The following is a 13,032-nucleotide window of genomic DNA, read 5'->3' on the forward strand; positions in this document are numbered from 1 at the left end:
CGACAGGACAAGGGGGAATGGCTTTAAACTAAAGGGGGGTAGATTTAGACGAGATATAAGGAAGAAATTTTTTATGCTGAGGGTGGTGAAGCACTGGCACAGGTTGCCCAGAGAGGTGGTGGATGCCCCATCCCTGGAAACATTCCAGGTCAGGTTGGACGGGGCTCTGAGCAACCTGATCTAGTGGAAGATGTCCCTGCCCACGGCAGGGGGGTTGGACTAGATGACCTTGAAAAGTCCCAACCCAAACCATTCTATGATCTTGTATTTTGGTTGGATTCCCTGCAGGGCACGTTCTAGGCATGATGTAGTTTTATGCTGAGATCCAAATTACTCCTTTTTTTAACTTGAGTAGGAATTTGGGAATTTCTAGCCTCTTTTAATTGCATAAGGCTCTTTATAAAGAAAAAAAATGCAGGGGTGGGTTTTTTTTTCATTTTTATTATTATACTGTGTTTTGTTACTGAGTCTGCCCAATATTGCTGTGTGGTTTTGTGTTGTTTTTGGTTTTTTTTTTTTCTTCCCGTGTGTGGATCTAAGATGCACTTGATGCATAATATCTTAGCCTTTTGCCTGGTAGTTACAAGTAATTCTAGCAGGCTGACTTAAGGTAAAATACAGGATTTTTCACGAAAGAACTCTTACGGCACTGTCTGTTATAGCACAACATAAAGTCCTCCTCTGTGGTCTCAAAACTTATGCTTAAGCTGTGATATATGTATCATATCCAGTAGTAGCTGTGGTCAACCTATGTGAGTCTTCTAGTGTAGCAATATCTTGCAGATACGGATTTTACTTATAGGATATCTTAGCAAAGTAGATGTTTCTGCATTTTATTTCCCTGAGCATTTGAAATAGCTTGAATTTGCCAATATTTTCGCACAATTAAATAGGAAGTAGTAGTATCCACAGTGAGGTACTTCAGCTCTGGAGGTGTGAGTAATTCGTACTTGGACAAATTCTCCACTTGGTCTCAGTGCAACTCCTGTCAAGCCAGCAGCAACATTTGTGGAAAGGGATTTGCTTGCAAATGGTATTAAATTTAAAGTGTGAGAAATGAAGCAGGGTGATCTCTATGTAGATGTGTGGCTTGGACGCTGGTGGAATCACTATGGAATTGCCTCTGCCAGAGTTGCTTCATGACTCAAATATAGGTTGAATTAATTTATCTCTGTGCTGGAAAAAAACTAATCCTTGACATTGTTAAAACACGTGTGGAATTGCTTCCCATGGTAGTTCATGGGTAGTTAAAGATATGTGTTGACACCCACTCTGGAATATGAAAGCTTGTTTTCAGTCCACTGGCAGGCAGGATGTTGAGATTTAAAGTATCCAGAAGGGAGTGGGTGCGATATAAAATACCTAGGAGAGGTATTTTTGTTCCCTAACCAGCGGTGAAATTTTATACCTAAAACTAATAAGAAAAGAAATAAAGGAAGAAATGAAAAACAATCAAAAAAGAATGCCATGGTTTGATTAATAATTACCTAAAGCACTTAACTTTTGCAGAGCTAATTGAAGCATCTTTTTATACTGTTCCAGATAACATTATTCAGAAGGTGAAATGCCATTTTAACTGTGCGAGTGGCTCTCAAATGAAGGCCAACTGGGAGAAGATTGAGGAGGAGCTGAAGTTCCGGCCCCCGGTTCAGCTGAAACTAGAGGATACAGAGCTGATGAATGGGATGACTAACGGTGGGCATGCAGGCGTTCATGTGGAGGTTGGTAAGTTACTACTACGCACAGGTGACAGTAGGCTTCCTCAACCTAACTTTGCAAACGACAGAAAAACATATAACAGCAGTGGTTCCTTTTGCACTGAGAAATACATACATCTCGTGTATGAAACCCAAGAAGAAAGACTGCCCTTCTCTCCTAGTAAACAACATGTGGTCTCTAGATTATAGCAGGTATGCATCAGAGCCTGTAAGGACTCGTGGTAGTGTCTTTTTTTCCAGCCTTAGATCAGCTTCTCTATATGGACAATTGGTTGTAACTGGACTTGGCATTTTCCATGTTAAATTCTCCTGCTTTTAAGGTAGTTGTTTGTTAAATTTTCTATGGCAAAAGAAGCTCAACTAATTCATTGCTGGTTGCAAACTCTAATAGAAGATACATAATTACAGTCTGAATGAGTTGCTTCAGCCTTGAAAGAAAAGATGAGAATATGAGCTGAGGGCAAAACTCTCATTCCCAGACTGTCTGTCTTGGGTTGTTCTCCCCTCTTTGCTTTGTCCTTTTACCTTATTCTTTAAAATTTAATGCATTTGACTAAAATTCTGAAAGAGGATATATATATCTGTATAAACAACACATAGAGGCTTGACAAGGGACCTTTTTGTAACAAATACTGACATTTTACCTGCTTTTAGAAGTACTAACCTCTACCTATTTATTATAAAATTGGTATCTTCTTATTTGTGTTTCAGTTGCATAGTCAAAACCTTGCCTACTTCCTGTATGAAATGAAATGCTTTTAATCCTATTAGCATGGCGGTTTAAATGCAGCTGGAGTGCCATGAGCTTGTATTTCCTCTTTTTTTTGGTTGTTGTTCTTGGCTTATGAAACACTAATAAAATTAAGCTCCGGTTGCTCAGTCTTATTGTTTCTGATGGATGAGCTGGAATTTAATTTGACATAGGTATTTTAAGTTAAAATATAGAGGGGCAGTGGCCAGGAGAAATTGAAAATAGAATTGAAAACATTTTATTTGCCAGTCAGATTTGTGAGCGCTCCTCAGAACTGTGCTTGACAGTTAAATATTTTCATGATGTGACAGGGCTTAGAAATTCTTTGCACTAGTGTGAACAGTTTCAGTACCAGTAAACATTTGCAAGCTAGTCTGTGTCCACAGATCGGAAATACATTTTCAGTTCCCCCATATTCTTAATTGTGTTCTTTTACTTTCCATCTGGCTTCGTATTTCTGGCTGTTCTGTCTGGTCTAACCCAGATACTCTTACAGATTGTTCTGCCTTTATTTTAAGGATCGTGTTTATGATCATCTGTTTCCCTCAGCTGGAGTCAGCTTTCCTGGCTTATATCTCTCTCCTCTCATCATTACCTACCAGCTGAATCCCACTTTGCTGCTCTAAGTTTAGCTGTGTGGATAGTGTTTGTTCCCATATTAATGTTACTTATATTGTGGCTGTGCTATACAGGAGACTTCTTGAGCATACGTTGAAGTGTTACGGTTGCAGGAGAGGAGAATTTAATTGTGTCTGCATTCTATAGTGAAGATAGATCAATCAATGGATTGATCAAAACATCAGCCTCCTTACGTGGCTGTAGCTGGTTCCTGCCTTCTTTTGAGCTGTGTGATCACATCCCCTGGCTCTTCATTTTAGTGTGAAAGGAGTATGAAAAGTCAGGGCAGTTTTGTCCTTGTTAGTACATATAGGAACAAAAGCTTTTTTGTTTCTTTTTTCTTTTATTCTTTCTTTTGTTTGTTCCTTCCTTTGTTAACTAAACCCAGCCCAATTCGTGCTAGAAAGACACTAGCGTTGTATCCTTGATCAACATCTACACAACCTCAGCTGTTGTTGCAAAAGCCAATCACCTTGTGTTTTGGTGTGGGCACAGCTGTTAAAGCTCCGGAGGACAGTGGGGTATGCATACAGAAGAAATGTGAAGTGTAAGTAGCTTTCTGTGAAGAGGGGGAGTTTTCACATCAGAACTGGCTCTATGAAGTAGAAGAACAACTTGTGCTATTCGTCCAGTAAGCATGCTGTTAAATTATGCAGCATTGTGCTCCCCTTGATGAATGTTCTTAGTCTTTTGTAGGCACACACTCCATCACAGAGTCCTTTTCAAGGTGTTTTTTGAAGATGTCTCACATCTCTGTCTTTTGTGTGCTTGTATTTTATTTTAAAATGTTTTGAGTCTGATTTCATTTTTCACTCCTGGTGCTGTCTTTATCTGGAGCTTTGAGTATGTGACTCATTGTCAAACCCTTGTTGTGCTATGCCTTGAAGAGACAGAATGGAGCGTGGTACAGGCATTCATGTCAGTCTCCGGTTAAATAGCCAGAGGCCGCTGCTCAGAAAACCTTTTATGGGCAGAAGTTTCAATTTCTTCATTGTGTGAGGGTGTTTTCACAGAATTGTTCTGTACATGTTCAAACCTGCAGATACATTTTTTTTTTTTCCTGGGTGCTAGATAATCCACAATCTCCGGAACATCTTCTGTATGGTTTTTGCACTCTGAAGTGCACAACTTTTCTACTTGAAGAGTCAAATCCATTTGAAACCCAATTGGCATTTAATTGTGCTTGTGCAAAATTGTGCTGTCTTGGACTAAGAGTGCTTGTGCTCTCTTGTTCCTTTATTTAATGTAATAAGCAATTCTAGTATGAAATTCTGTTTGTAAAAATAAGATTTAATTCACACAAGGAAGTGTAATAATTTTTCCCTAGCAGAACCCATCTCACTTGTTCTGTGCAATTTCAGTTTGTGAATTAAACCTCAGAATGATATAGCAGAAATAAAACTCTACAGCAAACAATTTAAAGATTGGTTTTCACAGACTCTGAACCCTGAGCAACTGGCTATTGTAATCTCCCCTGCATCTGTGATAGCAATTCTTTTTATCCTACTGCACAACAAAAAAGTAACTTTTACATAATATTCCATGCTGCAGAAGCAACATATTGAGACTTGCATTGTTCTTCCCTGGGGACTGGGAACTCTTGACATGTATAGCTCGCAAGATCCTGTGCAATGAATGATACTTGTGCCTGGTAATTTTTCTTTGAGAGACACTGTGTGCCTCTGAAGTAAACCTTAGAAACTGAGGAAGAAGAAACAGTAGTCTTTATTAGGAAATTTCCATGAGAGAGAGAGAGAGATACGTAGCTGCAACATGATTTAATTTATCAAAAATAATAGGAAACTGAATATTCAGGTCAGTGAATGAACAAACGTGCTGGTACAGCTCCTGTTCAGTGTGCTGTTTGGACCTTAAATTTCACTGCATAGCAAAAAAGCAAAATTGCCTTTGAATGATAGGGTTACTTGCACCATTAATTTACATGAACATGTGCATGACAATAACATACATTAATGCTACATAATGTGACATACAGCAAATGGAATTAATACAGTTCCTTTTGCAGCTGCTTTGGAGATGAAATTATGGAGGTATGAGTGTGTGCCAGACAAATTAATTACATAGACACTTATAAAAGATACTTTATATCCCTATATTAATTTGGCACCAAACTTTTTTACATCATCTATCAAAATCTGTCTTGGAGGAGAAGAGACAAGTGTTTTCCTATCTTAAACCATGCAGTACTGCAATATTTAAGCTGTTACGGTGTTTCATCGGTCACTGAAATGAAGCCGGAGACGATCCCTGCTGTGTTGCATTGTTTATCTACAGTAGTCAGGAGCTGGCTACATCTGGACAGGAGGCAGAAGATCCTGAGAGCTGGGGAGACTTCTTGAGGGCTCATTCATTCTCTCCTGTATCTTACGGATGTTGGTGCGGGAGAGGATCTGGATTTGGTATCCGAGGTGCAAATTATCCTTCTTACTATTACGCTGACAGTGTTCTACTTGTGATGATCCAAGGGCAGGGAGGGTATGGCAAGAAATGTGGGTGGGTATCTAGGTGTGGTGTCTGTTGTTGAGCTAGCTAGTATATCTAGGGGAAAAAAAATCGGTGAGCTTTTGGACAACCGAAAGCCTGAATTAGAAGCGGCAAATTCCAAAGTTAAATACAAATTGATAATAATTGCTTTGACCTTAATTAGGTATGTATCAGTCAGAGCATCCTGAAGTAATGGTATTTGGGTGTGTAGGTGTTAGAGTAAATAGTGGTAGTGGAGGAGGTGAGAAAGGAGAGAGACAGGTAATTCTCTACATGTGAAACGTGGGCAGTTTGGGAGAAAGGGAATTGTAATGCACAGTAAAATGTGGTTCAAAGGCCAGACACTATAGCATCCAGTTTAATTCCTAGGCCACAGTTTTGACTGTGTTTTGTCAGTCTGAGAGGCCCAGAGGTAAGACCAGCAGTTCTGTGACAGGCATTTCTCCTCTGTGACTGGGTAGTATCATCTTGACAACTCCTACAACAACTATTCTAGCAGCAGAGCTTCAAAGTCCTTGGCTCCTACCACTGTATTCTGGCAACTGCTTGATGAGGGCACCAAATGCTGTGTGGAAACTATGAAGGTGAAACTAAATTGCTGTATAGCAGAGTGAACCCTCAAACTGTCAGTGGGAAGAAATACTTAATTACCAGTTGAGGAAGAGATGACTTGCTGTCTTGGTTCTGTGGGGGTCAGAAATCTAAGTTCTTTCTCAGACCTTTGGGTGCTTGAAGCCTCTAGCTTTTCTAGTGACCTGTGAAGAATGGTAAGTATGCCTATCTGCTGAAATAAACAGTTGAAAAATTTCTATGTGCACCATAAAAGAAGACATTAATGTCAAATAGCTCAAGAACAAAGTCTATTGCTTAATCTGTTTAAAAAGTACTCCAGAGCTCTTGCTGATTTCTAGATGTCTGAAGAACTGAACAGTGTAATGCAACAAAAAAAGGTGTTTCTATTTGTCATGGTTTAACCTCAGCTGGCAACTGAGTACCAAAGAGCCGCTCGCTCACGCTCCCCCCCCCACGGTGGGACGGGGGAGAGAATCAGAAGAGTAAAAGTGAGAAAACTCATGGGTTGAGCTAAAGACAGTTCAATAACTGAAATGAGGTAAAATAGTAGTAATAATAATAAAAGAATACACAAAGCAAGTGATGCACAGTGCAATTGCTCACCACCGACCGATGCCCGGCCAGTCCCCGAGCAGCGGCCCCCCCCGGCCAGCTTCCCCCAGTTTATGTACTGAGCATGACGTCCCATGGTATGGAATGTCCCTTTGGCCAGTTTGGGTCAGCTGTCCTGGCCGTGCCCCCTCCCAGCTTCTTGTGCCCCTCCAGCCTGCTCAGTCGGTAGAGCATGGGAAGCTGAAAAGCCCTTGACTAGTGTAAGCACTGCTCGGCAACAACTAAAACATCGGTGTGTTATCAACATTATTCTCATATTAAACCCAAACTCAGCACTGTACCAGCTACTAGGAAGGAAATTAACTCTATTCCAGCCAAAACCAGGACGCTATTCATAATTGGTCCTCTCTGGAGCAAGCATGAAAGGTTTTGAAAATGTTTAAAACCCGCATAAGCTGATTTGAGCTGTTTTAAGTTAAAAGATTCAAAGGAATAGTGCTACCTTTCATTAATGTCCGTGGTGGTTTTTTTGTTTTTTGTTTTTTTTTTTTTTTTTAAGTCCCTACTTACAGTGTGCAGCGTGTGACTCCCCTGGGGATTCTGTCGCTTGTTCTGAACATCATGTGTGGAGCTTTGAATCTCATTCGAGGAGTTCACCTAGCAGAGTATTCATTTCAGGTAACCCCGATTGAATTGAAACCTGTAAATGAGTCAAAGGAAGAGAATTATTTGGGTAACTGGATTAAGGGTGACTGTTCTGCTTCTTAGTAGAGCATACATCTTTCCACAGGAAGTGTTTTGTTTGTCCAGGGAATGTACAATTGTTTACTCACCTGCTAGACCTCATGTGTTTTGTTGCATATTGCAACACATTGCATTTTATTCTTTTCTAGGGAGATTAAAATTTGGAGAAATATTTTAGTCTTGCCAGGCTGGCTGGATTTTTTTTTTTCCCCCCATTCTTGTATTTTGTTCTAGATGCTTTTCTGTAAATATTTTTTTAAACATGTGAAACTGTAAACAGCTTTTAAAAAAGAAAAAAAAAAAGTGCCCTGATTTTATGGTGGCACAGTTTTATTTAGCAGGAATTGTCACATAAACCTCAGTTCTTGGTATCTTGTTCAGTGGTATTGATCTTGCTGTTTAACACTGTTACGGTCAATCAACATAAACTAGGATGAGAGGTACCTGACGAAATATAGCGTTTTAAAATATCAAGCAGTACTTGCTAAAACTGTAGCTGACGTAGTTGTTTGTCACTTCTTTTAATCCGAACAGGAGGACCGTGAAGGAATTGGAAATGTGATATCTTTTTTCCTTCCTTTTCTAGCCTGTGTTTTTCAGGTATGTTAACTGTAAATAAAATGCTTTCTGATTATTTTTATATTATAATATACGAGACCAAATAACCTTCAGCTAAGCAGAGGAACAGTTTGGTTTTCAGTTATCTACCTAGGTGATTCCACTGAGGTATTTCAGTGAAGTGGCACAAATACAGTTGCAGGCACAATTTGACCCTTAGCAAACTGCAGGTGCAAGATTTTTCAGTGCTTTCATGTTTTGACATGCCAAATGGGGCTGAGTGTGATAAATAAGAGCTAGCCCAAAGATGGTTTGTTTCCCAAAGGGTTAGACACGGTGTCTTTCTGACAGCGGCAGACTTAGTGACGGGCTTTTGTAGCATAACCACCTTGAAAGACTAAGCAAATATAGGATAGCAACAGTATTGAAAATGTTCTAATTTACATTAAAAATGACTTTTAATTCTTGAGACAAATGTCGTTCCTGACTTCCTTAGATTCCTCCCCCCCCCCGAGTTATTTTCTCTGACCTCCTTATGCAGAGGAGTTTGAATGGGGAAAATATTATATGGTCCAAATGGGTTCTTCTTGAACGCTTCCTTAAATGCCTAAAACAGTGGTCCCCAACCTTTAACTTGAGGGCAGTATGTTGTTTGCAAAATCTTTGGGTTTTTAGCCTGTCATCGCAGGAAGCTGCTGTAGTTGGTTTCTGGTTGACAGAAGGAATAACATAATGCCTACAGGGTATTCATTGCTTAGTACTGTTGCATTTGGCTAATGGTTTGGGACCACTGTTTGAAGACTTCTATCTACCTATGGTATTTAAAACTTGCAGAGGCTCTTTATTGTATCATAATAAATACAATTTAGTGTCTTTCAGCCTCTGCTCATGGCAGAGCTTTAAGATGGAGGTATTAATTTGGATCTAAATACCTGATGCAAGTCATTCGTCACAAAGAAAGGCTCTGTCCTGCTTTTTGCAAGTTAGCACCTGAAGCTAGAGAAGCTAAATAAAGAAGAGTTCTCTCTTATCCTTTTGATCTATAGCAGTCATCTTCACAAAATGCTTGTGCATAAATTGAGCTCAAATGTGAAGCGCTTTCTACATGCTGATCTCTACTTGTGTCATCAGCACAGTTGGAAACTGTGACCTTAAGTGAGAAAGCATGATCTGTTACTGCCTGAGTTAAAAAAGTAACTCTTCTGCGAGCACTTTGTAGATTTTTAGTTTTCTCCTGTAATGGTTGTTGCTCTTCACACATGCTTAGCAAATGGGTTCCACCTGTTCTTGAATTTAAAAAGAAAAAGAGCCCAAAACCCCAGCTAAACGTGTTAACAGGAATGATGGTCTTTCTACCAAGCCAAGTCTAGAGAATGCAGTCCTTTACTTATCCCAAGAACAAATACGGCAGAAGCAGATTTGGGTTTGCTGTTTTCCTGCTTCTGAGCCTTTGTCTTGTGAAAATCATAGGTGTTTTTGAAAGCTGGCTCAGCTTTCGGACTCCTTTTAATCCAGGCTGAGGCAGGCAGGAGGGACGCCAGTTGTGCTGACAGCCTTCTTTTGGTATCTGTGCTCACCCAGTAGGGTCTGGGTTGAGGCCACCACTCCAGCTATTCTTGGAGGGCCTTTCAACATAGGAGTTGAAGGGAAGCTTTGAGCTTCTTAGTGATCACTGCAATGGCAGACACATCCGAGTGGCATGGATATGCCAGCAATTCCCAGCTACGTCTCTTGTCTGTACGTACATAGTTTAATGCTAACGCGGTCTCTCTGGTCCTTTTGTAGTGTTACTTGTACCTCTTCTACAGCTCGGCAAGGAAGGTGAAGACGTTTGTACTCTTCTTCTCTGTCTGTTTATGCAACATTTACTTGTATGGATTACGGAACCTCTGGCAAATAGCCTTTCACATAGGAGTGGCATCTCTTTCTTCTTATCAGATACTGACAAGGCAACTTATGGAGAAACAGCCTGACTGCGGAGTATGAAAAAGACTTTGGGTTTGCTACTCTGTTTTTACAACTTTTTTTGTATTAAACTGGCCAAAAATAGCTTGGAGTGATTTTAAAGATTTGTGACAATGGTTATTGCAAGGAGAATATTTCAAAGCAACTTGAAATAAAGTAGGATGCTGTAATCATGTCAAACATACAGTGAGGAATGTAGCTGTATTTAACATGGCATGTGGTAATTGTGCATGGTAGATTTTTTCAGGTGTCATCAACAGACGGAGGTTCTCCTAACCATGAACAGGCTTTTACTCCTTGACTAATACCATCTAGACAGCATTTTGCCATTTGTCTTACTGGCTTTGTAACAGTTTGACAGGTCAATGTCTTGCCCTGCCAGTGCTTCTGAAAATATTAAAATTGTGCAGTAAAATGAAGATAAAGTGGTGGGTAACATTTTTGTCTATAGAATTTGTTAAGCATTAAGATTCTTGGTAAATGTAGGTAAAGGAGTTGTTTGCCATAATTAGATAAGTTCAATATCAGTGGGAAAAATTGTTAGGATGAGCTTCAGGGTAATTTTTCTAGGTTTTGACAGAAAGGAAAAGGCTGTGGCTCTTTTAAAAACCATAAAGGCTATAAATATCTCCTGGCTAAACAGCGCATCGTAGCTAAGTATGTGCTCATTGGTTAATTGCAAATACGCTTAGGGCAGCATAAAATAAACCAAGTGAATATAAGTGATCTTTCAGCTCAAGTGGCCTTTATTTCCTTGGTTAAGGTCACGCTTAGTATAAGGGTAATTCCACGTTTGCTTGGTCTGTACGGATAATAAATCTTCCAAGCTTACTTATGACAGGCCACTGACTCCTTCACCTTTTTTAAAAAAACCTACAGCTGGTGAGTAGAAAGCCATTTCCAGTAATGGAAAGCAAGAGCAGGTTCTCTTTATTACATAAAACACCTTTAGTTAATGGTGTTGAGTTCTTACACTAAGATGAATTTATGAGTGTGCACTTTTGAATATAGTACTCAAGAGCTGAAATTCTTAACCTCTGCTGCACTGGGTATTCTTGTATGTAATGTATTGAGGTGCGTATGGGCATTTTAGAACATATATGAATAATTTAGGCTGTCTGTTTAAAAAACAAAAAAGCATAGCATTTTGATGCAGTTGTCCTTGAAGGGTCGTAGAGACTCAAACTGAGAAGATGTAGAGAACTGTAGGTGTGTTATTGTGGAAGTATGGTCCTAGATTTTCTTTTATTTTTTTGTAGGAAACTGTTTTCTGGTCGCCCCATTTCTTCCACCAGACATCTCTCACCAAAGATTTATTTTCCTCTCACATAGTCTCTACCTCTAGTGGTTGCAAAGAGATTAACGTGATGCGGAGTTGTCTTCCTGAGTTTGCAGAAATACTTAACAAAATTACTTTCTTGCATCTCAGTGAATTTTCCTGAAATCTCATGATGCAAACATGAGTATCAGTGGACTACTAGACCAGAAACCTGTGGTGCTGTACCTTGGAAGCACTTCTGTGATGCAGCTGACTGCAACAACAGCATTGATAGGCAGCCCATTACAACCTGAACAGTTTCTAGGACATCAAGAGACTTGGTGCCAGAGCTTTTGCCGGTAGTAAAATGTAGGTACTTGTCTTCCATCCCGTGTTAGCCCATTTACTGTAAAAATAACACAATGAAATCCTTTTGACTGTGAGGAATAGTCTAGTAGGAATGACAGAGGAATATTTTAGCCAGCCAGTTAAGAAAACAGCTAGAGCTGTGTGACATAAGGGAATACTCTTCTGTTAATGAGGGAGCGGATTAAAATTGTTTGTCTGTCATTACCCCAGTTTTCTGCCAGAGTGTAGGTGGAGAAATGAAGCCAGAATTCAACCATTGTCCTTAAGACACCCAGATGACCCCACAGATGTGGGGGTTTTAGTACTGACAAGCTTTAAGTTTTCATGCTGTTCAGTCCCAGTTTTACTTGGTAAGGTACTCTTAGAGACTGCAGGGAACTAAGCCAGGAGTTTGGATTACAAGTTTAAAAAAAAAAAACAACAAAACAAATCTGAAAAAAGGACACTAGCTAAAATCTGATAGTAGAAACTTAACGCTTTGTTAAGGATACTGGATCTGATGACTGATGTGTTTTCCAGGAGCATAAGCTGGGTATCAGCCCACTGGGTTACCGTGGGGAATCATCCTGCGGGGAAAGGATGAAGCATTTCATACTACAGATAGTCAAAGCTTTGTGAAAAGCACCTTAGTGATATGACCCAACTCCCTGCTCCTACCCTTTTAGCCTCAACCTGGCTGAAGAGTCCAAAAGAGCTTTACTGTTTCTCTGTAGGCTTGGATAAAGCTAGCCTGCTATATAGCTTAAGGCATGCAGAGCATTCACAATGGGGGCATGGGGCCAGTGAACCATTATCTGCTTTTTGTTCCTCATCCTTGCATTGAGCTGATTGGAAGAAACTGTAATGTTCCTAATGCTTCCCGAGCATCTGACTGTTTGCTTTATCATAAAACAAATACAATCCTGTGCCAGGTGCTGTTAGCAACAGCTCTGCAATAAGAGTGGTAGAACAAGGTATATAGGTAGCTTGTGCAATTAACATAATTAGAGTGGATAAAGATTAAATTCAGCTTTTGTTTAGTATTTTCTTTTTCCTGAAAATGTTTCAGTAAAATCAAACAAACCCAGTTGGTTCAGTTCTGCCTTCGTGTAAAATTTTTTTTTCTTTCCTCTTTGTGTATTAGATGGAGGATGCGACTAGACCTTTTCTATTAAATGAACAAAGCTCTGGTTTGCTGTTAGTCTTAATCCCTTTGCAACCTTCCCCCCCGCCCCCCCTCGTAATATGTGTAAACCATATTAAGGATTCTATGTGGGTTAATACATGTGCGTTAGTATCTGTGCACTTTGTAGGTTTGGATTATGATTCAGGGGTGAGGCAGGGCACACATAGACCTATTTTTTTTTTTTTTAATGTTAGTATTTTGAATGGCTTCTGTATCTGTGTGGTATTTATACAGTTAAACTTTTTCTTCTGGTGAA

The 13,032-nt window shown here is 39.7% G+C and overlaps 1 protein-coding gene across 1 annotated transcript in view; it reads left to right on the forward strand.

The window, feature by feature from the left end:
* The window catches only part of SEC22C (SEC22 vesicle trafficking protein homolog C (S. cerevisiae)), a 17,259-nt gene extending 4,448 nt beyond the window's left edge, over positions 1 to 12,811 (forward strand). The window contains exons 4-7 of the mRNA XM_009333293.1: positions 1,543 to 1,725; positions 7,277 to 7,395; positions 7,996 to 8,061; positions 9,805 to 12,811. Of these exons, the coding sequence (XP_009331568.1) occupies positions 1,543 to 1,725; positions 7,277 to 7,395; positions 7,996 to 8,061; positions 9,805 to 10,005 (569 nt within the window). The 3' untranslated portion in view covers positions 10,006 to 12,811. The remainder of the gene's footprint in view (positions 1 to 1,542; positions 1,726 to 7,276; positions 7,396 to 7,995; positions 8,062 to 9,804) is intronic.
* Positions 12,812 to 13,032: the final 221 nt, after the last annotated feature.

This window comes from Pygoscelis adeliae, unplaced genomic scaffold, assembly GCF_000699105.1.
Source record: "Pygoscelis adeliae isolate BGI_AS28 unplaced genomic scaffold, ASM69910v1 Scaffold88, whole genome shotgun sequence".
Classification (NCBI taxonomy): Eukaryota; Metazoa; Chordata; class Aves; order Sphenisciformes; family Spheniscidae; genus Pygoscelis; species Pygoscelis adeliae.